A 27,677-nucleotide genomic window follows, 5' to 3' on the forward strand; every position below is an offset into this window, starting at 1 on the left:
GGTCAACGTGGGCGGGCAAACTTTAACAGAATTAGTAGACAAGAGGACCGTCAAGAAAAATCTGTTAACAGTATCTCTAACAGAGCGTGATGGGGCTGGATATTCACCGAACAGTGAAATATGTTAAAAAAATTAACATTGGGGCAATTTTAAATTTTTAGGGGGATAGGGCCAACGTGGGCGGGTAAACTGTAACAGAATTAGTAGACAAGAGGACCGCCAAGACAAATCTATTAACAGTATTTCTAACAGAGCGTGTTGGGGCTGGAAATTCACCTAATAGTGAAATATGTTATAAAATTTAACATTATCGGAATTTTCAATTTTTAAGGGGATAGGGTCAACGTGGGTAGGCAAATTCTAATAGACTTGGTAGACAGGAGGACCGCCAAGACAAATCTATTAACAGTATCTCTAACAGAGCGTGTTGGGGCTGGAAATTCACCTAACAGTGAAATATGTTAAAAAACTTAACATTGGGACAATTTTCAATTTTTAAGGGGATAGGGCCAACGTGGGTGGGCAAACTCTAACAGAATTAGTAGACAAGAGGACCGCCAAGACAAATCTATTAACAGTATTTCTAACAGAGCGTGTTGGGGCTGGAAATTCAGCTAACAGTGAAATATGTTATAAAACTTAACATTATTAAACATATAAAAACATAAAACATATAAACATAACATTGTTAAACATATAAAACTTAACATTATCGGAATTTTCAATTTTTAAGGGGAGAGGGTCAACGTGGGCGGGCAAATTCTAATAGACTTGGTAGACAGGAGGACCGCCAAGACAAATCTATTAACAGTATCTCTAACAGAGCGTGTTGGGGCTGGATGTTCACCTAACAGTGAAATATTAGGTATTCTAGAATTAAATTTCCTAAAAAATATATATTTTTTATATTTTTTCAAACCATAAATTCTGTTATTCCAAAAATCACATCACAATAATGTTCCAGGTATTTGAAATACTATTGAATGCGCTACCTATAACTTTAACTTTCATTTATAAAAAATATAAAATAATTCAGAGAACCGAAATTTTTTCATCGTTGTAGTTGAAAATCAATTTCCTCATATTTAAAATCAAAAAATATCTATTGAGGAAAATTGTCAAAAACAATTTACCTTTTCAATTATTTTCTTTTCCACCTTGAAATCCACAGGAAGATCAAAAAACGATTAATTGCAACACAATTTTACTTTGATCAAACACCCTCTAAGGTTAAATAAGTGTTTAATGGGTATTTTTGTAAATATTCAAACAAAAGGTTTATAAATAGTTGATAAAAGACTGGGATTTTCAAGTAAATGTTTACCAAAAATAAATGTACTCAATTTAAAAATTGGTTAAAATGTCGATTCTCAAAAAGTGATTAAAAATTAATATTTGTAAAAATATATTTGGAGTTTGAAATTTGTTATTGGCCATCTTATAAGAATTAAGAATACATTTTATTGAAGAAATCTATTGAATAGTTCGGGAAATATTTGAGAACATTCAAAACATTTCTTTCTTACTGATTTTTTTTACAAAAAATCATTTATATTAGTTGTATTTTTTCGAGGTACAATGCTAAAAAGTTTTCAAAATATATACACCCTGTGATGGTTTGTAAATTTAACAAGAAAAATAATAAAATAATTTGATTTTTTTTTTGGTGTTGAAGGATTTTTTTATTAGACCAAACTAAACAAAAATATAATTGCTGTTAAATATTTTTGTTAAGAAGTTATCTGTCACTGATTTCTACACAAAAATAAACTATTTACCATCTGTTGGTGGATAGCAACACAAAAAAATATTAAAGATTTTTTGTTATCATCCAACAGATGCAAATATTTTTGTTTTGTAAAAATCAGTGATAAAAATAATAAAAAATCCGTTTTTAAGAAGAAATTGAGCTCAAATAAAATTTTATTTTTTTCTGTAGATATCTATTTCTTGAACATAACTTCGTACTTTGAGATTAATTTCGAACATTTGAAAATAATATATTGTAATCAACTATACCCACGTTGACCCTATCCCCAATAGAAAATTCCCCCATTGTTAAATATTTAACATATTTAACAGTTGTTCCTATCCCCTTAAAAATTTAAAATTTCCCCAATGTTAAGTTTTTTAATATATTTTACTGTTAGGTGAAATTCCAGAGCCAACACGCTCTGTTAGACATACTGTTATCAGAGTTTTCTTGGCGGTCCTCCTGTCTACCAAGTCTATTGGAGTTTGCCCGCCCACGTTGTGATCAACGTGGAATTTGAAATTCCTCCAATGTTAAGTTGAATTTAAGTTTAAGGTGAATTTCCAGCCCAACACGCTCTGTTAGAGATACTGTTAATAGATTTGTCTTGGCGGTCCTCCTGTCTACCAAGTCTATTAGAGTTTGCTCGCCCACGTTAGATTTTAACAGAGCTCTGTTAAAATGTGTCTAGGGTAATAAATTGTACAATTTATCTTCACACACATCCATTAAATCTTCAATTTGATTCGAATCTGTAATAGAATTAGTGACAAACATAGCTGAATTACCATTATCTAATTCATTAAGATTTATGCCTAAGCGACGTATCCATGTCCTTCCTATTAGAGCCGTACACCCGTCTACTTAAAATTTTACAGTTTTTCCTTCTATTGAAATATTTGCATAGTAACGATCAGAATTTCTATTTGAGTAGTCATTGCAGTAAACATCAACAATTTTATAAATTCCGTAATTGGAATTATCACTTCGAACTTGATTTGTTGAGTTGCCTCTGGTACTCTGAGTGTTTTTAGGTCCGGCATTAAGACTATCCGCCAAAAGAGAAGCAATGCAGACTTTTGCTACATGCCCGTGCTTTGCACATAAATTACATTTTAATTTTGAACTGGATCGACAGTCTTTTGCAAAATGGTCATTCCTGCCACATCGCAAACATAACCCAGCAATACCCAATTTCTCGTAATTTACTTTACGCTTGTGTTGATGTTGAATTCTGGGGTGTATTGGTACTTTTATCTTATTGAAAATTTTATTGACAGATGCGTTCGATGAATTTGCTGCAGCCTGAGATAATTCCTTTGCATCACACTTTGCTGCTTCAAACGCCAACGCCTTTAACACAATTTCTTCAAATTTAGTTGCATTTGATTGCAGTAGCTGTTCACGAATGCCATTGTCATTAATGCCACGGATAAATTGTGCCCTTAAAAACACATCAGAAATTGAACTTTTGCACGCACAATCTGACACAAACTCACAATCGATGATATCGGTACGAAGTACTGCGACAAAATCTGCCACCGACTGTCCCTCACTCTGATATTTCGATAAGAATTTGTGTTGGGCCACAAGTACGTTCCTCTTTGGAGCTAAATAATTTTCTAATAGCTTTAATAAATCATCGTACTGTATTTCAGCTGCAATTTTTGGTGCCGCTAATGCCGTCACCCTATCAAAATGCTTTGCACCAATTGAATTGAGGAGGAGCTTCGTACAATACTCCTTATTATTTTCAACGTTCTTCATGTTCACGTAATTTGTGAACCACTGTATGTAATTACGGAATGTCTCCTTAAATGCTTCGAAGTTTGGAACTAATGCTGTGTTGATGATGTTACTGCTCGGTACTGCACTTGAGGAGGATGCACCAACAGTCAACTTGGATATTTGTGTTATCAAATCTTGTTGCGTCTTCATGAATATTGCAAATTGATTGGCATCCATCTTGATTTCTTTTTCTAAGCTTGCACTTGCTTAAATACAAAAAAAATTACAAAAAACTTATTTTTTTAATAACAATTTTACTCTCGTCGCCAACTATTGTATTGTTGAATGCGGTTGTAATTTGGTAGTCGAATCTAAATAATAATGCACGTCTTCTGTTTATTATAACTATTTATTAATAATATTCAAAACTACATTTTATAAAGGTGTTATTAAATGGCGCTCAGTTTATAGAATAACGAAAAACTACTCGATAAAAGAAAAGTCAAAAGATATTCGATGGTGTGGTTGCCATATTAATTTGTTTACAAAAGTATTAACACTACAACTGACATAAAAATATAACAACTATTGTAGCATCTGCTGACATACAACGCATATAACGCTACAACATCGATTGTGAATTGAACAATTGTTTCTTGCTTTATATTGAATTTATTCCATATCATCCTTGTTTAAGCGAGTTTGTTGCGAGCTGCAATTTGGTAATTGCTCCTTTTAATGAATAATACTATTTTTACCAACGTTAGAATGTTATGCCAATTTTATACATCTTTGTTGGAAGATTCTAACGAGTAAACTGTTAACGGGACTTAAATATTGTTTGCCAACAAATTAAGTTTTTTTCTCTGTTTTACTCAGTCTTGATATTGATGTTGTCTACGACAAGCACTACGTGCACATTATCTTTTACATAAAAAACCTGTAAACCTTCTACGATTACCTGGTTTTAAATAAAAGAGATCTACGTCTCATAAAATTTGAAACTTTATTTTGTTTTATTTTCATAAAAACTTGGACAAATTGGATTGATGCCAAACAATTCTGTTACAAACAATATGTTTAAATATATCTTGTAAAAACAATTTTTTACATACATATTTGAATATATTTTTACATACGATCCTCTAAGTATTTATCTACTTTTTTTCTAATTATATTACCTTTTACAATAAATACAAATACATACATTTTAATAATCGACATAAAAATTATAAATTTAATAAATATATACATTCAATAATTCAATTAAAAAATTTTCTAATTAAAATTTGGTTATTTCATGCATACATTTCTCCCATTATATAACATACATATAAACGTTTTCAATTATTTTCTAAATAAAATTTGGTTATATCTTGCATACATTTTTCACATTTTATAATATTTCAAGTTCAACATGAAATGTTAAATTTTAGACCATAAGTCATTTCCTACAGTAAATAATATTTAAGTTTGATAGTAAAAATATTGTAACCTGATAGTCTCGACTATCGTTTTGTTTCGTGTTTTCGTCGGCACATATATGCTCTGCTTGCGTACATTTCATGTTCGCATATTACTGCTTGCATGGCTTCAATATTGTTGACTTTGAATTTGTGTAGGAAAATATTTTAATATTATAGGCAAGCCATATTAAATATATATGGGTTTTATAAATATGTTAGCGAGTTGATGCGTAATATATTGTATGTGAAAATATTTTATATTTGTCTGTAAGCTGTAATATGCAATAGCTTGTATGGGTAAATATTTTCAGCAAAAATACTAGAAATATTTTGAACAGAACCATTTTTTAAATATGCATATTTTTAAATATGCATATTTGCAAAGTCTAAAATAAAATATAAAAGCATTTACTAATATTTAAACTCTGATTTATACAATCAATCATTGAAGAAAAAACATAAATACCATTTTTATTTAGATTTTGCGACGGCAACATCATTTTTTACCGCATGGTTATTAAAAATTTATTTTTTTAATGTAGTTATGTAGTTGTTATTTTTGATTACAAATTTTTGTGTATAATAAAGTATTTTTTATTTATTATACCCTTCACCTTCGTGAGAAGGGTATATATAAGTTTGTCATTCCGTTTGTAATTTCTATAATATAATTTTCCGACCCTATAAAGTATATATATTCTGGATCCTTATAGATAGCGGAGTCGATTAAGCCATGTCCGTCTGTCTGTCCGTCTGTCTGTCTGTCCGTCTGTCTGTCTGTCTGTCTGTCTGTCTGTTGAAATCAGTTTTTACAGGACCCCAGATATCGGCGAGATCCGAATCTTCAATAATTCTATTAGACATGCTTTCGAGAAGATCGCTATTTAAAATCAGCAAAATCGGTCGGTAAATAACGGAGTTATGAGCAAAAATCCGAGACAACCTCTGAAAATTTCATCAAAAATTATTATAAAAGCAACAATAACACTGTATATAGAAAAAGATGTACACGTGTGTGTGTAGATGTATTTGGTTTTATTCAGCTGTGTATTTTTTTGTATGATTGGAATCCAAACATACAAAGTATACACAGCAAAAAAAATATGATTTGCATTTTTTGTTAAAATAAAATAATTTTCCCTATTTTTTAATAAATAGAAAAAAGTATTTAAAACATTTTCAATTGTATGAGAGTAGATTGTGAGTTATTGTACAATAATTTTATATGCGAATAATGTAAGTTTGAAATTTAAAACTAACACAAATTTTTTCCAAGTGCTTTTTAAAACAATTTTTTACGATAAACAAAAACAAAATCTACGTCTCGTCAATGTTTACCAGCAATGAATCAGAGGTCGAAGTCGACCGGATTCGAGCCGGAGCTTAGCCGCCGCCGAACTATATTTAGTTGCTTGAGCCGCCGCCGAAACATTCGGCTTAAATCGACTCAAATTTTTTTAATGTTTTTATTAACTAGACTGTAAGATCAATTATGTTTAAAATACACTATGGTGAAGGGTATATAAGATTCGGCACAGCCGAATATAGCACTCTTACTTGTTGAATATTAACTATTTTTGCTTACTTACCAAAATTTGGCAAATCAAAACACGTTTCTCCAGATCTTTGTAAATGCAACAAATGGTGTAGCCAGGTGTTAATTTCGTCTTCTGAATCCATAACAATTCCAAATCCACCTTCTTTTGATGCAAGTACAATAACAAAATCATGCTTTGTGTAAAACCGGCGATTAATATTAAAACAATTTTTAATTTTTATTATTCGTTTGGGAGTAAAACCCGATTTATATTTTTTTTCAGTATCATAATATTCTATTCGTGCTACCTTACATGGAGTTTCGTTATACAACACAAAAAATTTTTTCTTCATTGTCTTTAACTTCTTGTAATACCCACAAAGCAGAACACCATCATCATTTAAAACCGATAAACGTTGCTTCGACATTTTTTTCTATAAAAAAAATAAGAAATAATATTTATTATTATGCTTTTTATTAAGTTATTTTGACTGATAATATATACCTAGCAGAGATTGACAATGAGTATGTATGAAACAAGTAATACAAATATTTACTCATAATTTTTGAATACAATGTAGGTCTACACAAGTTTCATGTTCAGTACCTTCATATACGTATTCGCAATGAAATATCATTACGTATGTATGTATATTGAATGATACGTATGCTATTAGAAATAGCAATAAATTTTTATTTTTTTTTTTCATTTTATTTATTCTTTATTGAATCTTTCTTATATAGAAATTTACAATAAGTATTAAAATCATAACATAAACTATAAATAACGTCAATTGTCTATGACCCTCAAATTACAGCACCTCCCTGGCAAGGGGATTTGGGTGATCTATTAGTTTCAACAAGTAGATTAAACAAGAGGGTTTGATCTCCTCGCGAATTATGGGGACATTGAGGTCCTTATGAATAATACTATTGCGAATGTACTTCGGGGCACATGTTATTGACCTTAACAGTGCTGACATCTTAAATGGTTTTGTTCTGGAATTTTGACGTTGTTTATCTGTATTGGAGGTCAGTTTTCTCGTCTAATAGTAAAAGTAACGTGAGTACATTTTGTTGCATTGACGTTTATTTTCCATTTGTCCAGCCATTTCTCTAGTTCACCAATGTGAGACTGTATTTGTTCAAAAGCTATTGAAGGGTTTTCATCAGATTAGGTAAAAAATCGCTCCGATCGCTATTTTATTAATATCGCTCGTTTTAAAATTGAAATCGCTAGTTTTATTTATTTAACACGCGAGCACAATTTTAATTCGAGTTTTTTGTTTTTTTGTATTCTCTTCGTAAGCGATATTGACACGTTTTAGTTTTTTCAACTCGCTTGCGATCGAGTGGAAAACGAGTTGAATTCGAGTTCAATTCGAGCGGAAAATCAGCAAATGTGTGTTTGCAAGAAAAAGGTTTTATGATGGCAATAAAAAAACTACTAGCAAATAATTATGTGTGGTTATGTTGACGTAGATTTTATGACGGTCACAAAAAATGAATTCTAAGAAAGTGTTAAAAAGAAAATCTTAATTTTTTATGTAAATTTGTATATTTTTTGTATATTTGTATATGGACAAAAATAAAATTACTAACTACAAGGCGGATAAGACAACGAAACAAAAATTAGAAAGAGTTCCCTTCGACACAAATATTTTGGAATATTGGAAAACAAAGAAGTTATATGATCCTGAAATGGGACATTTGCTAGTGTGGCTTTATCAGTTCCATCAACACAGACTTCTGTGGAAAGAGCATTTGGTGCAAAAATGAATTTAAAGGTTATGAAAAAATAGATTATACATATGTACATATGTATGTACATACTGTATGATGTTGTTTATAAAAATTATTCGTATAACTTCATTTACAACAACACTGACCACTTTTTGCATTTTCTTAATACATATGTACATACATACATATGTATATTCAACGCATTTGCACACGTGCAAAAGGGTAAACATGTAATAAAACCACAAGCAAATTCTTTAAAGGAACAAATAAACATAAACATCTGTATGTATGCATGTAAGTATATACATACATACAAATAATTCATCGTGGTAGTAGGTTACTTATCATCGGCCTTTAGACTCATAATTGTCGTCTTCGCGGTAGAGAACCAGAATTTTATTGGGTGTATAACCTCATTATTTATAATGTTAGCACTAATAGAAGAGTCTGTATCATTTTCAGTAAACACATTCTCCAAGTGATTGGCGAATGCTTCAAGTTTTTCTGACGTATTTCTTGCCCATTCTGAAGGCGTATGGATGACTTATATTCAATAAGGCATTGTATATGTTTAACAGCTTTCCAAATATTATATTCTGTTTTCTTAGTAGGATCGAAGTTTTTTTTGAAGTCTTCATTGGCACTGATTAAGTTTAACCTTTATGTTTGGAGATCGCGATTGTTGCCATTGACTGAGTGTTTTATTTTTTTAATTAGAGACTCAATGTGACTGTGGGTGTAGACACTTTGACAGCATCTCGTAAGGTATCCGAATATATATCCGCTGTCGATATATATTCGGATACTTCATGTTAATTTCTATTCATGTTAATTTTTCAATGAAATATTTTGTGGCAATGTGAGCTAACATACATCTTATATTTTAACCAGTTCGTCTTCTTGTTAGTTTGGGTTTCTTGTTTATTTTGGGTTTCCAATAACGTTAAGTGGTCTGACTAGAGGTCCAATGAAGGGATCACGAAAAAATTCTCGTTTTATATTTTAATTACAACAAACTCAACTAGACCAAGAATCTTATTGAGGTCTGTAGGCCAATAGGTAGGCTTCTAGCAATTGTCTGTGAGTAATGAGGCGAGAGCCCCAAAATGTATGTTTTACATTATAATCACCAGCTGCTATGAATCTTGGGCTAAAAGTTTTAAAGTTATCGAGAGCTATCGATTAACATTTTACCTAGGAGGAAATATGTAGAAGATATTATAACTCTGGTATTAGGTAGAGAAGTGGCATGTATATGATCCTTTTTGTATTCTGGCATTGGGAAATGTTTAAATTTTTTTTTTAATAAGATGGCTGTTCCACCACAGGATGTTTTGTATCGTAAATGTAGTATCCGTTAATTCTTAAACTTTAGGGTAAAGTGTGTTTCAGAGACGTGTAGTACGTACATTTCTTGAAGTAGCAGGAATTGTTCTACCTCATTCTTGTGTTGGCTAAAGCCGTTAGCATTTAAAAACAAATTCTTAGAAAATTATTTTTTTATTCTGCATTAATTGTTGAAACATATTTTGCATATTTGCCATGAAACTGTTAACGGTTTGAATAGATTGTCAATGGAGCTTTGAGAATTTGTTTCGGGTGCGGGTACACCCTCTTTTAATGCATGTGCATATGAAAATAATGTGGTATTAATTTCATTGTTTGTAAATTTTCATTATTATTATTTGTAAGATTTCTATATTGGGCACTTTCTTTTTGCTTTTATTTATTTCTATTGAGCACTAGAAATATTAGAAAGGCTTGGCAAGTTAGAAACTATATATTGAGCATATAAAGGTCTTCTGGCCTTATTTGAGATATACTGGACATCCGCGGTAGTTAGCAGTGTGATATTGACCATAGTTACTGATTTTTCTTATTGTTATCTGTTTTTTGGTGGGGACAATTTTGGCTTTTATGTATGTCTCCGCATATTACACTAACAGATGGTAATTTTCAGAAAGTTATGGTGTGACCGAACTCTTGGCAATTTAGGTAATGGGTTCATCTACAATTATTTTGCGATTAAGAATATATCTTAAACAGTATATTGGATGTTTCTTCAATTGTGAAGAGTTTAAAGTAATTTCAACTCTAAACATTGGTTGAGGAACTTTGACCTTGTTAAATACAGTGTCTCTCATAAGTATTCGAATTTAGGTAAAATATGAAAAGAGCCAAATTTAATAACATATTTTGTATACAAAATTAATAAATTAATTTGTTAAATTCTCTAGACAGTCCTTAGCTTTGATATCAAGCTTTTTAAAACTTTAAAAATTCACATTTACTTAAATTAATTTAGCTTTATTTAAAAAAGTCCATAAAATTACCTCACAAAAGTATACGAATTTTTTCTGTATTTCATATTTGACTATATTATACGAAACACAAACATTAGAATCGGATGGTTTTTTTTTGCTAAAAATTGTTTTAAGGGGTAACTATCAACCGAATGGATATATTTTTGGACCATTTGGTCCACAATTTTGGGGCATTTGTACCATCTTTTTATGTAATATCATTAAATGGCGGTTTTTGGCAATATTTGTATTTTTTCTCCTTTTTCCCAGAGATAAAACCAAAATTTGTTATTGGGATTTTATATTTTTATTACAAAAATCTATATTTAAACGTTCCAAGATATATTATTGGAATCATTCTTCTATCGCTAATTCAATTTATTGGAACTCAAGTCTCGTTTTATAATACTAGGGTCAAAAATTTTCGGGGAAACTCGTCTTCTATATATTGTTTTAGATATCAGCTATTACACATTTTTAGTTTTCAATATATTGTGGAAGTTTATAACTCCAAAGCATGCCTTGAAGAAACGCCATTCAATATAGTGGAATCATTCTTTTTATAACCAATGGCCTCTAGGCTGAATGAGAAAAAATGGCAAATATGGTACAAATGCCCCAAAATTGTCTACAATGGTCCAAAAAAATATCCATTCGTTTGATAGTTACCCCTTAAAAAAAATTTTAGCAAAAAACATTAGATTCTTTTTTTGTGTTTCGTATAATATAGTCAAATATGAAATACAGAAAAAATTCGTATACTTTTGTGAAGTAATTTTATGGACTATTTTTAAATAAAGTTAAATTAATTTAAGTAAATGTGAATTTTTAAAGTTTTAAAAACGTGATATCAAGGCTAAGGACTGTCTAGAGAATTTAACAATTTAATTTATTAATTTTGCATACAAAATATTTGGTTTCTTTTCATATTATACCTAAATTCGAATACTTATGAGAGACACTATATTGTGAATGTACCTCATAACCTTCACTCTAGCGCCTTTTATATGTCATCAGTTGGTACAGAGCTGTCTACACCATTATAACTACTGCCAACCCCTTTGCTCTATTTAGTTGATACGTGTAATAAATTCTTTTCTCATCAAAACTATCAACTATTGACGAATATAATACACAAAGTAAAAAATAAAAAACTTTTCATTCAGTTTTATGTGAAATTAACAAGTATAGCACTCTAACTTGTTGCTGGGCCGAATCTTAAATACCCTCCACCATTTCTAATTTATCAAGTATTTGTAGAAATAAGTTTTCTCATGTCTCAAATTAAAAAATCCCAAGATTTAAATCTATTACAATTCCAAGATTTATTGAATATTACATTTTTATAGCGCTTAGCAATGTTAAGCAATTTGCATGTATGCATGTGTTTGAAAGGTTTAACGATTTTCAAAATACGTATATAATTTTGTTCTACACAAATTGAAAATGCAATTAGTTAAATACGATTAAAGGGGCTGGACCTAATATGGAAGATATGACCAATTATAGACCGATCGTAAAAAATTCTGTACCTAAAATCCATATTTCCGTCAAATTTTGTATCGTAATTTAGTGACTAGTAATGTGTGTTTAATATTTTTTGTATCAATATTTTTATTTAGCAATGAGTAATGTGCTTTTAAGAGTGTTTCGTAAGAGGACTATGTCCAATTATGTATATAAAGACAAAATTTCAAAATTCTGTATCTATATAATTATTTGGTAATAAATATTGTGAATCCAAGAGCTAAATTTATGGATATCAATATTTGGTTATGAGTTATGTGCGTTTTCTCTGATTTTCGGTAGGGAACCTTGTACGGGAGCTATGACCAAGGATGAACCGATCGTGAAAAAATTTTTAAATAATATTTATGTGTACTTTAAGTGTTTTTCCAAAAGGGACCTTGTATGGGAGATCAATTATGGACCGATAGGAAAAAAATTTTACAATATTATTTCTCTATATATGAGCAATACTTGTGCCAAATTTTATATGGAGATCTTGATCTTGGGATCTTGTATGCGAGCTATGACCAATTATGCACCGATCAAAAAAACCTTTCACTGTAATATTTATATGTATATGAGCAATACTTATACCAACTTTTATATCGATACCTGTTAGGGGTAACCCTGTCAACCACTTTACAATCTGGCATTCTTATTTACAACTGTCACATTTGAATTATACTTATATAATTGCTTTTAACCGTCCATCTCAAATACGCGTCTTTTTCATAGTTTTATAATATTCTTAATAAATAGATTTTAAGTTTAATATTAAAATTGTCTTTTATTTACACAAGCATAAAAAGTAAAACAAAAGTGGCGACGAGTGAATATCGGAAATTAATGACTTAATTTTTCGCGAAAACAATTTGTTACTGAAAAGTATACTACAACGCAATAATGTCCGACGACAAAATTGTTCAACTTATGGCGCAGCAGACGCAGATGATGGATTTCTTAGCAAAACTCCTCCAAGAACAAGAATCAACAAAATGTTAGTCAGCAGACCAACAAGCAAGCACCAGCAGGGCAGCATTAATGGAGTTTCTTACACACTCTATGACGGATTTTGTCTATGAGCCTGAAAGCGGATTAGTTTTCCAGAATGAGAAGCTAGCGTTCTTGAAGAACAAGACAAGGTTGCACTTCTCTGGAGAGAAATGTCCGACCGTGTACACGAACGTTTTAAAAACTACGTGTTAATAAAAAAGCCTTCTGACATGACTCTCAAGAAGACAGTGGAAAAACTCAACAAACTCTTCGCTAAAGTAGACACAGAGCGCTATAAATATTTACAACTTGCAAAAGGTGATAATGAGGACTTCCGAGAATACGCCAGTAAAGTTAACCTACAATGTGAAGTATTCAAATTGGGCGAAATGAAAATTGACCAATTTATTGTCTTATTTTCGTCTTGGGTCTTAAGTCGGGCAAGGATAACGACATTCGCATACGTTTACTCAAACTACTAGATGACTCACAGGATTCCATGAATCTAGATCAACTTGTAGACAAAACACAGAGAATTCTCGATCTCAAAACCGACAACACAATTGTTTAAGTTCGTTTTTTTTTGTACGTGTATTTACGTTTTTTGATGATTTAATACTTGTTAGGATTTAGTACACACCTTTTTTTACACCCTTGGGTGGGGATATTTTTCTAAATTCTAACGAGTAAAACCGCTAACGGTATTGGCTTAAATATTGTTCGCCACTTTCTGCCATTAAAATAGAGCATTATCTTCCTAATCGCTGTCGTATACGTTTCGTATAAACCAAACACAAGGTAATATTTAATAAAGATTTTTATTTAAACAAAATTTTAAAAAACACTTTTTTCGTTTTATTTTCACGCACGAACATTTTGGTCCAATCGAGCCGGATTTAATTTGCCACTTACAAGTACACCACAAATTAATTGTTATTCTTTTTGTTTTGTTTCCAAACAAGATCGCCATATTTATTTGGACATTTTGCCAAACATCATCGGAGAATTTTAATTTTTGGAATAGCAAAACAATTAATAAGGTGCGTACTTGATTTTAAAATGTGCAGTGAAAATTTTATAAAATAAAAGTGTGCAATTTTTATTTTGTTTATTTAATAAAGCGTGTAAATAAACACACACACATATTCACATATACAAAAATATATTACTTGTGGTTTTTGTAGTTGATCGCTTTACCAACCCCAATTAATTTGACACTTGTTTTAATCTCGTTTATTACTACGTAAATTATCAACTGCACATTTGTTTACGTGGACGGACAAAATTATAGAAAATAGAAAATTTGTGAAAATTTGCTCATTTTATAACTAAAATAAAACTTTCTCGCGTCGTAAACGGAAAAACATAAATTAAATTAATAAAATTTATTGTGGCTTATTGAATGAAAAACAATTTGGTGTAATAGAAGTGTGTTTTTTGTTGTGCTTTAAGTAAATACATAAGCTTAAGTATTTACTTGTTTCTTCCTCTTCATTCTTAAGTGGTCACCCTACGGTCGGTCAGTTTGACTATCATATTGTTCAATTAAATTTGGCAAAATTAATTTTCGTTTAATTTTGACCAAATTTAGTGGAAATAATTAAAATTTAATTTATTAAATATTTTTTTTGATATCATCAATAAAAATTTTGATTTTTTTTATAAAAGTTTCAAACTTTTAGTCAATAATAAATTAAATTTCGATTTGAATAGAAGAAGAGGCAAACCATGTCTAATACACCACTTGATCGCTTTATTAGAGCTTCGGATTCGGTTATTAGTTTTGAGGCACAGTATAGAGCTCGTGAAGACATACTTGACGGACTCAAAATTGATTACTATAAAGAGAATTTGAACAAATTGTGGGAAGCGGCTCAGTCGTCTTATGACTTATGTTTAGATTTCTTGACAACTTCTGAGGACACTGAACCTGGTGAGATTGAGGTGTCAGCCGCGAAATTCCAAGCAACTTTTGATGCGTTTGTTAAATGTGCTTGTAACCTAGATAGGAAAAAACTTCAATTCTCTCCCGTTAGTAAATCAACTGATACGCCAGTAAAGAATCCGAAACATTGACATTACCACCCTGCGACATGGAAATGTTTGAGGGCGATTACCTTTCATGGCCCGCCTTTCGGGATTTGTTTACGGCCTTATACATAAATAGCTCTAACATTGAAAGGTTATGTCACTTGCTACGTAAAACTAGTGGCGACGCAAAGAAAATTGTATCACAATGTCCGCTTTCAGATAATGGGCTTTAAATGGCTTGACAAGAATTAAAGGCAGAATATGAGAATCCGCGTATGTTGGTTAATAACCAATTAAAAGCGCTTTTTAGTCTTCCAGTCTTGGAAAAAGAGCCTTTCACAGGCCTCAAAGATTTACAAGGAGGCATTAATAGTTGTTTGAAAGCGTTGTCGGAGTATGAAGTGCCGACAGAAAATTGGGATCCCATTCTTGTCTTTTTATGCGTGCAGCGTATTCCTGATTGCACTTTGACCTTATGGGAACAGAGCATTAAGAATAAATTCGCATTATCACGCTGAAAAGAGATGAAACAAAGAAATCCACGATACAAAAGGTAAAGACTCATCATGCTCAACCGACATCCAATTCTCATATTTGTGTTCTATGTAAGCATCAAAGCCATTTCCTACGTGATTGCAAGCGATTCAAAAATCTTTCAGTTTCGGACATATTCTACGATTAGGAAACATCATTGTTGTCTTAATTGCTTGTCACGAACACATGAGGTTAAGAACTGTACAAGTGCTCATAGCTGTTCAATATGCAAGAAAAGACATAATACCTTGCTCCATAGAAATTCTTCATCATCGGATGAAGCGACTGCTAGTGCCAATACCGGCACGAGTTCTGTTGTGGCTTAGCTACCCACCCACTCTAGGTCTGTGGAATCTTCAGCACCTACTTCCAATAACAATAATGCAGGTCCTTCTAATCGACAAGTGTTCCACGTGTCTGATAATCGGACTGTACTTTTACGGACTGCTATGGTGAATATACGTCACCAAAGTATGACATACCCGGCTCGAGGCCTTATTGACCCTGGTTCTGAAACATCGTTTATTTCGGAACGTTTGCAGAATCAGTTAAAAATTACGGCGCATTTGACAAATGCCCAAGTTTCTGGTGTTAACCAGACTGTTACTGCTACTTCTACCAAACTTTGCTCGATCGAAATAGCCTCTCCCTTGGACACTTCTATTATTTTGCGGACTAATGCTCTTGTTATACCAAATATTTCAGGTATCTCACCATCTTTTGTCTTATCAGATGAACTTTGTAGGGATTTACCGAATCTTCAACTAGCTGATTTTCAGTTTTTCAAATCCAGACCGGTTGATCTGCTCTTAGGTGCCGATTTATATCCACAAATTATGTTAGGAGAAATTCGTACGCATATTTTAGGATCGCTATTGGCTCAGAACACGATATTCGGATGGATTATCACAGATACAGTGCCATCCTCTTCTGTACAGGTATTTAACACCAGGGTTGACTTTTCGGAAGAGGACAATTTAAACAGTAGTTTACTTCGTTTTTGGGAACTGGAAGAAGCGCCGAAAAGAAAAATTATGTCCCCCCTTGATAGGATGTGTGAAGAAAATTACAAGGCCACAACTCGTAGAGGACCTGATGGACGATATATTGTCACACTTCCTTTTAAATCTGATTTTCCAGGAAAGCTTTCGTTAGGTTCTTCAAAACAAAATGTTAGGGCGCAATTTTTGAGGACAGAAGCTTCATTGTTGAGAAAACCAGAGATAAAGAAAATGTATGACGATGTAGTAAGAGAATATTTAGTTTTTGATCACATGAGACCAATAATGGAGACTTCGTCTTCTATTTCCTCTTGTTATGTGCCGCACCATCTAGTAATCAAATTGGATCGGAAAACTACTAAGTTAAGAGTAGTTTTCAATGCGTCAAATAAAACCTTAAATGGACTTAGTTTGAATGATTGTTTGTTGGTCGGTCCTACCCTTCAAGCTGATTTAGTCCTACTTATTTTGCGTTGGCGATTTTTTAGATTCGTGTTTAATTGCGATATTACTCAAATGTATCGACAGATAAGGCTTGACCAGTCTCATACTCCTTTTCAGCGTATTTTGTTTTGCGATTCTCCGACGGAGGAAATAAAGCAGTATGAATTACAGACTGTGACCTTTGGCGTCAATTTTGCGCCTTATTTGGCCATCCGTAGTTTGTTACAGTTGGCAGATGATTGTGAGAGTCAATATCCACTTGCCTCGCAAATCATACGTAAAGGTATGTACGTTGACGACGTACTTACAGGGACACATGATGTTGAAACCGCTTTGGTTGCTCGTGATCAGCTTAAAGCGGCATTATCATCAGCAGGGTTCAATCTTCGAAAATGGACTTCGAATGATAAAACAATTTTAGCCGGGTTTCCCCCAGAACATTTGGTAGATGAAAAACTTTTAGTTTTTGTCGAAGCGAGTAGTTCGAAAACGCTGGAACTCCAATGGAATGCTCATTTGGACGCGTTCTATTTTAAAGTGGATCCCATAGCATGGCGTTCAAAATATACAAAGATGGAAGTTTTATCCACAATAGCTAAATTATTTGATCCAGTAGGATGGTTAGGTCCGGTTATAGTAGTGGCAAAAATGATAATGCAGAGAATTTGGCAGGATCAGATAAATTGTTATGAGAATCTTAAAGTTTCAACGCTGGCCGAATGGGAGAAATTTGTGACTTCATATCATGAAGTCAATAGTATCCAAATTCCTCGATGGGTTCATTATGAACCAGAATCCTCAGTGAACCTTCATGTTTTTTCTGATGCCTCGGAAAAAGCATATGCGGGGGTGATATATGTTCGAGTGGAAACACCTAGAGGAAAAAAATTATTCACATTTGCTCACATGCAAGACGAAAGTGGCCCCGATTAAATCGGTTACTTTACCTCGTCTTGAACTTTGTGGCGCTGTATTAGCGGCAGATCTTTTGAAGGCTGTGCTTTGTGAAATCGACATTCCATTAAACCAGGTTTATTGTTGGTCTGATTCCACGATCGTCCCTTCCTGGTTGAAAAAAGACCCCTGTACTTGAGCAACATTTGTTGCAAATAGAGTTTGCAAAATACAAGAAATTGTTAGCAAACATAACTGGCATCACGTCAGATCTGAGGACAATCCAGCAGATTTAGGAAGTAGGGGAGTTACCCCTTCAATTTTAGCTCAGAGCTCTCTTTGGTGGAATGGTCCACATTGGCTTAGAGAGAAAAAGTCTACTTGGAATTTCTCTTTTTTTACAAACTATGAGGATGTGTTGGATAGATTTTCGTCACATGAACGTGCTATCAGAGTTCTATCTTACGTTTTAGATTTTTCTTATAGGAATCGCTATTCGTATGATACAATTACGCTATCTGATAATGAAATAAGACATGTGAAACTACGTTTGGCCATTGTGGCCATCCATGGTGGAAATCAGGTTATGCTACGGATAATACTAATCGAATATTGGATTCCTCGTGCAAAGACCCTTGTTCGGACTGTTGTAAATAGGTGTAAACGATGTATCTTAGATCGTAAACGCGCTTGCACTCAAATTATGGCTGCCTTACCACCAGAACGAACTGATTTAGATCGACCGTTTACAGCAACGGGAGTGGATTTCGCTGGCCCATTTGATATGAGAAATTTAAATGGTAGATCGTGTCAGATCTTAAAGGCCTATATATGTATCTTTGTATGCTTTTCCACGAAAGCCATACATCTAGAAGTAACTTCGGATTTATCAACGGATAAATTAACGGCTTTTAATCGCTTTATATCAAGACGCGGTTGTCCACTTACCATCTTTTCGGATAACGGGACGAATTTTGTAGGAGCTTCTCGAGAGTTTAAAACATTTTTGTCAGAATGTAGAGCTAGGATGTGTACGACGTACGGCATCAACGGCCTTTCTTGTCGTTTTATTCCAGCTGGAGCACATCATATGGGTGGTTTATGGGAAGCGGGAGTCCGAAGTTTTAAACTTCACTTCCGTAACGAAGCCCATTCCGGCAAATACACCTTTGAAGAACTTTCGACGGTCCTCGCTAGAATTGAGGCATGTCTAAACTCTCGACCTCTCAGACTAATCTCCGCTTAGTCTTCTAAATCGGTATAGAAAAGTAAAGGCCTTGACTCAGCACTTCTGTCGTCGATGGAAGGAAGAATACTTGTCAGGGCTTCACAAACGTTACAAGTGGAAGTATCCGGAACGCGATATAATAACCGGAGATTTAGTAGCACCAGAAGTCCCATTGACCTCAAACGAAAACTCCACTGCACCTGCAGTGGTTCCAGCTCGAGAGGTACCTTTGACCTCACCTGAGCAACTGGCTGCCCCTATGGCAGTACCGGCTCCAGCAGCCGATCCTACGCAAAATCCTGATCCCGTATCAGGTGCCACGGAAGCATCAGGTTCGAATCCGGTCGCGAATTCAATAAGCGGTCAGCAAAATTGCCGTATTTGTAAGCGACGTCATCGACTATCGGGTTGTCGAAAATTTCAAAACATGTCTTTCGAGAATAGAATTAGGATGGTGTTATTACATCATTGTTGCTCCCGGTGCCTATCAGCAGAACATATCTCTCGTGATTGTACGAGTGAAGGCCGCTGTAGGAAAGCACCATTCTATGCTCCTCTCGACAAATCACGTCGCCGCTAAACCTAAAGAACGCGCACGAAATCAAGTTTCCCGACCAGACCCTGTTATATCTTCGCCGTTGCCGTTGCTTCATGTCGTGACATTCTCACCAACAGCAACCGTTTTGTTGCTTGGCTCAAAAGAGAGCATTCGGGTACGGGCAGATTTAGACCTTTGCTGCAGTATGAGCTATATTTGCTCCTCTTTAGTTGCAAATCTAAAACTGCCCGTGACCACTGTTGGTGCAGACAAAATATGTCGAGTGAACATTTGTTCACAATATGACACGACGCAACAGATAACGTTTACAGTCAAAGTAAAAAAAATGCAGGGCATTAAAACACCGTTGCAAACTGTACCGGACTCGGTTAATGACCATTTTGAGGGACTGCAATTGGCAGACCCTAGTTTTAATGTCTCTGGCAAAGTCGCGCTTGTCATTGGTCCGGAAATTGCTCCACAGGTTTTAAAAGGAAAATTATATTCGAACCCGGGACTTCCAATGTCTCAATACACCATTTTTGGTTGGGTCATTTCTGGCCAAGCCTCTCTTTAAGAGGCCCAGTTCATGGTCTGATTTAAAACCATTCTCCCATGAGAGCAGTATGTAGTCTGCGTAAAACTACATCCCATAGACTTTTTTCTATGGGAACATGTTTTACCAGCTGGTCTGGTTTTTTGGTGCTATGCCCAATTTGTTTTTTGAAAAAAAAAATGAAATATTAATTAAATAAATAAAAAAAACTATTACTTTAAGCTCTTTATTCTTTATTAGATTTTACCTCTTAAGTTTTTATTATGGTTGCAACACCCTTGTTGTTGCAAGGTGGCCGGCAATGTTTAAGTTCGTTTTTTTTTTGTAACCGTATTTACATTAAAATAGAGCATTATCTTCCTAATCGCTGTCGTATACGTTTCGTATAAACCAAACACAAGGTAATATTTAATAAAGATTTTTTTTTTAAACAAAATTTTAAAAAACACTTTTTTCGTTTTATTTTCACGCACGAACAACTATGATTGAACATCAAGCAAAAAGTATATGTGCTATTGGTAAGTCCATGAAAAAGCCCAAGCCTACTACCAAGGTACCGAAACTACCATCTTGGCTATGTGGAGACCTACATTATGTCAAGTTCTGTCCATTTAACAAGCACAAGTGTTCTACTTGTCATCAAATGGGACATAAAGACAATTATTATGTCAGTGCTAAAACTGGTTATACACCCAAAACAAATTACACTGACAATAACAATGGCAACATCAAAACTAAAACGCCAAAGAAGTTCAACACTTCAAAGTTAGGCTACCGTACCAACGCCGGAATTTCTACAAAACGGTTACAGTTCCAAGAACTACGTAAATACATTGAATTGAGGATTAATAATCAACCCGTTCGATTACAGATACTGCATCTGACATATCAATAATATCAACAAAAACTTGGGAAACTATTGGTAAGCCTGAGGCATTCACTACCAATGACAGCGCCAACGACGTCAACACTAACAAAATCAATCTTCTCGCTAAATTCAACTGCTTTGTTTCTCACGGTGATGCTACAATGGACCTTCAATGCTACATTACTGACATCGAAGAATTGAATATTATGGGCATAGATTGGATCGAAGCATTTAAGCTTTGGGATCAACCAATATCAGCTTGGTGTCGTCAGATTAAATTTGAAAACGATATTTCTGAAATCAAGGTAAGATACCCTGCCGTATTTGATAATTCGTCATTAGGACTGTGTACTACCAAATTCCATATACAACTACTACCGAACTATAAGGAAGTATTAGTACCAAACGTCCCGTTCCCTATGCTGTTAGGACGGAAATCGAAACTGAGCTTCAAAGACTTGAAGATGGACGTATAATTACTCCCGTAGATACATCTAAATGGGCTGCACCAATCGCTGTTAGCCGAAGAAATGGTAAGACAAGAATTTGTGGAGACTACTCCACCGGTCTCAACAACATGATAGAGCCAAACCAATATCCTTTGCCGACGCCTGAGGAAATATTATCACACTGTCACGATAGTGCCGTGTTTACACACTTAGACTTGTCAGACGCCTATCTGCAAGTTGAAGTCGATGACGAAAGTAAGGACTTGCTTACTGTTAACACCCACAAGGGTTTATACAAATTCAACCAGCTCACACCAGGTATTAAATCCGCCCCAGGGGCCTTCCAACGTATAATGGACCAGCTCTGTTCTGGCATTAATGGTGCAAAAACTTATATAGATGATATAATATTATCAAGTAAGTCTATTTCTGAACATAAAATCAATCTTGATAAATTAATGCAGCGCATTCAAGAATTTGGATTTCATCTAAAATTTGAGAAGTGCCAATTTTTTAAACCACAAATAACATATTTGGGTCAAATTATTTATAGTCATGGTGAACGACCAGATCCTGACAGGATCAAGTCAATTCAGAACCTCAAATTCCGGAAAATAAAACTGAAGTACGATCCTTGATAGGTTCTATAAACCATTACGGTAAATACGTTTCCAATATGAGAAATTTACACAAGCCCCTTGATGATTTACTCAAAAAGGGACAGCCATTCCAATGGACAACACAGTGTCAAAGATCTCTAGTTGAATTTAAAAGTATTCTGACATCAGAATTACTTCTGACGCATTACAACCCAAACTTGCCAATACATGTCGCAGCTGATGCATCCTCCCATGGTATCGGGGCAGTCATATACCACACTTTTCCCGATAATAGCATCAAAGCCATACATCATGTATCCCCTTCGTTAACACCAGCCGAAAAGAACTACAGCCAAATAGAAAAGGAAGGATTAGCGCTTATATTTGCTGTGCAACGTTTTCATAAAATGCTTTTTGGAAGGAAGTTTACACTTCACACAGACCACAATTTTTGGTTCCAAGAAGGATATTCCCGTTTATACCGCCAATCGTTTACAACGTTGGGCACTTATTTTACTTGCATACGACTTCGAGATAAAATACACCAACACACAAGATTTTGGACATGCTGACGTATTGTCACGTCTAATTGACAATCATGAAAAACCATCTGATGATTTTATCATCGCATTAATTTCTATGGATAATGATATTAGAAGTGACCTCAACGAATCTGTTTCAGCTATTCCTGTTTCTTACAACATGGTCGTTCAGGAAACCAAAAATGATGCTACTCTTCAGAACGTTATTCATAACATGAATCATGGTTGGCCTGAAAATAAAGGTATAGATTCATCATTACTTCCATTCTACAACAGAAGAGATTCACTCTCACAAATTGATGACGTCATACTGTTCAACACCCGTATTGTAGTTCCAACAATTTTTCGACCCAGAATACTCAAGCAGCTATATAAAGGACACATCTCAGCTGAAAGAAGCAAATCCATCGCTAGAAGCTATGTGTACTGGCCGAATATCGACAAAGATATTGAGGACTATAATAAAAAGTGTTCAAATTGTCAACTTAATGCTACAAAATCCAGTAAGAACAGATCTCTGTTCGTGGCCTTTGACAACACGTCCTCTCGAACGAGTACATATCGATTATGCTGGACCCGTGAAAGGTAAATATTACTTAGTTGTTGTCGACGCTTATTCAAAGTATCCAGCAATTTACGAGACAAATACAATGACAACACTTGCTACGATAAAATTACTTAATGAGTTTTGTTCCCAATTCGGCAATCCCTAACAAATTGTCTCAGACAATGGGACACAATTCTGTTCTGACAATTTTAAATCTTGGTGCATGCAAAGAGGCATCCAACACACCAAGACTGTAAGATTCCACCCCAGCTCTAATGGTCAAGCGGAAAAATTTGTCGACTCTCTAAAACGTGCTTTAAAAAAATCGATAAGGAAGGAACGTCCGCCGAAGCACTTCAGACATTTTTAGAAGTCTACCGATCAACTTCTAACCCCAACTCACCAGGCAAACTTTCTGCTTTTAACCGTCCATCTCAACTACGCATCTTTTTCATAGTTTTGTAATATTCTTTAATAAATAGATATTAAGTTTAATATTAAAAGTTGTCTTTTATTTACACAAGCATAAAAAGTACAACAATACCTTAATTAAGTAATGAGTTATGCACGTTTAAGTGATTTTTGGGAGGGGACTTTGTATGGGAGCTATGACCAATTATTTTAACTTGTAAAATTTTGTGAAGATATCGGCATTGTGACGGAAGTTATTAACAAAAAATTCTGGAGATTAGGCTCTTGTGTAGAAATGAATGTATGGTGATTTTTATGGAATCATCTTGCATAGTTTTCGAGAAAATTACATCGGAGTGCGTAAAAAATGATTATTTTTTCGAGGTTGTTTTAAATTTTGATTCATAACTTTTCCCGATGTGAACCGATTTTGCTCATTTTCAATACCAAACTGCTTAGGATAACAATAAATATTTTCGGTGAATTTAGTTGATGTCCTTGGCTTAGTTTTAACGTGAGCGTGTTTTAGGCAGACAGACGGACAGACAGACAGAAGGACATAGTTAAATCGACTCAGAATTTCATAAGGACCAAGAATATATATAAAATATAAAATATAAAATATAAAAAAAGCAATTAAATGTTCATAAATTTTTACAATTTAATAAAAATATGGAAATAGGTAGGTAATATGCTTCGAAATAATTTTATGCACTTAAATAGAAAGACATAATTAGCCAAAAATCGTAATAATTGAAAAAAATCTTGTAGTAAATGTTTACAATTCACAAAAGTAATAAATAACATTCTGATCTTTGCCATTTGACACCAATATACTTATGTATGTATAAAAGAGGTTGATTATTAGAGTTATGATGTATTTTCGAAAATATTGAAAAAACAAGTAAGAGTAGTTTTATAAATTTTTTCCCGACTACATTATTATTTCACCAACAGACATCTAAACATAAATAACGGAAAAAAACAGAAAAACAAAATAAATAACGCAATAAAACAAACCTACTTCCAAATATACGAACAGAATTCACAAAAACAAAATACACAATTCAATGACGAAAACAGCATCCAAACAAAATACACAGCTGAATAAAAGCAAATACATATACACACACGTGTACATCTTTTTCTAATATACAGTGTTGTTGTTGCTTATTTAACAAAGCATAAAAAATATGAAATTTTTTTATGAAAATTTCAGAGGTGGTCTCGGATTTTTGCTTATATCTGATTATTACCGACTGATTTTACTGATTTCAACAGACAGACGGAAATGGCTTAATCGATCCGCTATCTATAATGATCCAGAATATATATACTTTATAGGGTCGGAAAACTAAATTATAGAAATTACAAACGAAATGACAAACTAATACATACCCTTCTCACGAAGGTGAAGGGTATAATTATATATAAAACTTAGTGTAAATGATATTCTTAAGTAAACAGTTTGCTTAAACAGATAACATATTTAAGTTACGACAGGATGTTAAAGTATTTTAAAATTTTTAAGACGTCAAACATCAAACTAAAACATAAGTGTGACCAGTCTAATCTCTGCGATACCCCAAAAAAACAAGTCAGTTCAGAAGAGAAAATCACGCTGTTTAAAGAATTTGGGGTATCAGACCTGGAAAATGCCGTAATGCTGAAGGATTTTACTAGAAAAGTTTGCTCAGTCCATCTCTTTTCAAACATTTTAAACAATATTTCCGAGTCAACAGAGGAATTAAACGGAATTAAACGCATTCCTGTATAGAAATTGTAAAATATTTCAAAAAGGCCAACAAGCAGCATATGCTGGATACAACATTAAAGAACTACTGTCCGACAAGGTGGAATTCATACATACAATATTTAAATCATTTAATGACAATTATTCGAAGATCAACGAAATTTTGGAGGATAATTACGAGAGAAGATGTATGCTCAACTTTAATATTTCAGTGCTGCAGAGTTTATTCGATATTTTAAAGAACTTCAATTCAGTGATCTTCCAACAATTTGCTGTGTAATTCCTTCAATAAACAAAGTGAAATCAAGGTGTGCTGCTCAAGTCAACGATGGAGCTGATATTGCTGCATTGAAACTAAATATTTTGTCACAGCAACAAAAATGGATACATTGTTTCTATTCCCTCCAGCTTTATCTTTGAAAAAATAATACACGAATTTGAAATTAATTCCGATTATCATGACATTATCAGTAACACATCCGTACCGCAGGACAATTCAGAATTAAGTTCGACAATAAATACCTATTTACAAGAAACATCCTGACCAGTGCCTTCTATGGAAAAAACTACAAGAAAAATTAGTTTCTTCTTCACTTTTAGCAGCTGAACAAGAAAGTAGCATGCTTACTGTAAGAGATGAAGTCGAGAGATGAAGTTAATTGACTTTATAGTCCAATTTTATAAACATTTTATAAGCAATCTACATTATTCAAGGTAAATTCTTTATATGTAAAAATTATCACACAAGCTAAATTATAGTGTTTTGAAACTAGAAAATGCGACAAAAATTTTATATTATAACTCAGAGATTTGAATCTCTAATTTTAAAGAAATTTTCTTTGACCATAGCCAAATATTCTGTCCTATCATCATTTCAATATTTAATCCAAAAAGCATAAGGTAAGAAGAACATTCGTTAAAGTACATATGACTTTGACATTCTAAGTAATTCTCCTTAAGATCCGATAGGAAAACAAATTTTGTCACCGAAAAATTGCTTAGAAAGTCTCTCAGTTCATCATTGGGCACTGGTCCAATGAGAAATCCACACGTGATCGGGAGGCCATTAAAGAGGGATACGAGTATCTAGCAAATTAAGTAAACTAGTAAATTTATAAAATATATCTACATTATCTATATATATATAAAATTCTAACGTTACTGACTGACTGATTCATCATCGCACAGCCTAAACGGTTAAAGCTAAAGAGCTGAAATTTGGACAGGGGGTTGGTGTCCCACCAAATAGATCCACAAAGAAGGGATTTTTGAAAATTCGAATGTTTAGGGGGTAAAAAAGGGTAAAAACGGGTAAAATCGGTAACCTCATATCTCCTAAACTAGAAAAGATACAAAAATAGTTTAAAGCTTATCGTCGTACACTGGTACTTTTTTCAATTTCGGCCCCTTTAGAGAATAAACGGGTAAAAAATGTATTTTGGTACTTTTATTGCACCCCATGTATCTTTTAAACCATTGAACATTCAAACAATATTTTTGACTCCGTCATAACTTGACGAAAAAATAAAAATATAAATTTAGTACTTTTTGGTTATTCGGATGTTTAAGGGGTGAAAATTGTACCTATTTTTGGTACTTTTTTCATAAAACATTGATTTTGGTTTATTAACTTATACATATAAATATGTAATAACGGGCTCTTTCGGTACTTTTTCGTTCTACACAGGTATTTTCTTGAGTTTTCTTTAAAATTAAACCTAGAAGCATGAAATTAAGCATGTAGAGCCCGGAGTAAGTGAGAATCTATAAAAGGGGACTTTTTGGTACTTTTTCGTACTTCGACTGGTACTTTTTGAATTTTCTATAATATTGAACCTACAAACATGAAATTAAGCATGTAGAGCACGTAGTAAATGAGAATCTATAAAAGCGGACTTTTTGGTACTTTTCCGTTCTACAAAAGGTACTTTTTGAGTTTTCTATAAAATTTAACTTAGAAAAATGAAATTAAGCATGTAGAACCCGGAGTAAATGAAAACCTATAAAAGGGGACTTTTGGTACTTTTTTGTTCTACAAAAGGTACTTTTGTAGAACTTTAGAAAAATGAAATTAAGCATGTAGAGCCCGGAGTAAATGAGAATCTATTAAAGGTGACTTTTTGGTAAATTTCGTTCTGCAATAGGTACTTTTTGAATTTCCTATAATATTGAACCTAGAAACATGAAATTAAGTATGTAGAGGATGGATTAAGTGAGAACCTATAAAAGGGGGCTTTTGGTACTTTTTCG

General features: G+C 33.4%; 3 protein-coding genes across 7 annotated transcripts in view; 1 reads left to right on the forward strand and 2 right to left on the reverse strand.

The window, feature by feature from the left end:
* Positions 1-3,733, reverse strand: part of LOC124418587 — a 15,298-nt gene extending 11,565 nt beyond the window's left edge. The window contains exon 1 of the mRNA XM_046945314.1: positions 2,623-3,733. Coding sequence (XP_046801270.1) covers positions 2,623-3,718 — 1,096 coding nt within the window. The 5' untranslated portion in view covers positions 3,719-3,733. The remainder of the gene's footprint in view (positions 1-2,622) is intronic.
* The window catches only part of LOC111677301 (insulin receptor substrate 1), a 348,759-nt gene that overhangs the window by 305,476 nt on the left and 15,606 nt on the right, over positions 1-27,677 (reverse strand). For 4 of the 5 annotated variants that reach the window (XR_006940087.1, XM_046945309.1, XM_046945312.1 and 1 more), the window contains exons 1-2: positions 18,885-18,998; positions 6,537-6,918 (exon numbers count right to left, since the gene is read on the reverse strand). Coding sequence is in view for 4 of the 5 variants with exons in the window: in XM_046945309.1 (XP_046801265.1) it covers positions 6,537-6,918; positions 18,885-18,983 (481 nt within the window). In the remaining variant the exon portion in view is untranslated. Of the gene's footprint in view, positions 1-6,536; positions 6,919-18,884; positions 18,999-27,677 lie in introns of those variants that run through there. The other variant, XM_046945311.1, reaches the window with a different exon arrangement.
* Positions 20,740-26,080, forward strand: LOC111676073 (uncharacterized protein K02A2.6-like). Its single transcript, XM_046955184.1, has 5 exons — positions 20,740-21,082; positions 21,130-21,393; positions 21,516-21,992; positions 22,596-22,958; positions 26,028-26,080. The coding sequence occupies exons 1-5, from the start codon at positions 20,740-20,742 to the stop codon at positions 26,078-26,080; spliced, it is 1,500 nt and encodes a 499-aa protein (XP_046811140.1).

This window comes from Lucilia cuprina, chromosome 2 (assembly GCF_022045245.1).
Source record: "Lucilia cuprina isolate Lc7/37 chromosome 2, ASM2204524v1, whole genome shotgun sequence".
Taxonomy (NCBI): Eukaryota; Metazoa; Arthropoda; class Insecta; order Diptera; family Calliphoridae; genus Lucilia; species Lucilia cuprina.

Excerpts from the sequence above, each read along its gene's own strand:
- LOC111676073 (XM_046955184.1), top strand. The coding sequence starts at position 20,740 with ATGATTGAACATCAAGCAAAAAGTATATGTGCTATTGGTAAGTCCATG. Across the intron at positions 21,083-21,129 it reads GTTACAGTTCCAAGAACTAC|ATACTGCATCTGACATATCA; the intron begins GTAAATACATTG and ends GTTCGATTACAG. Across the intron at positions 22,959-26,027 it reads TGGTTGGCCTGAAAATAAAG|CAGCTGAACAAGAAAGTAGC; the intron begins GTATAGATTCAT and ends CTTCACTTTTAG.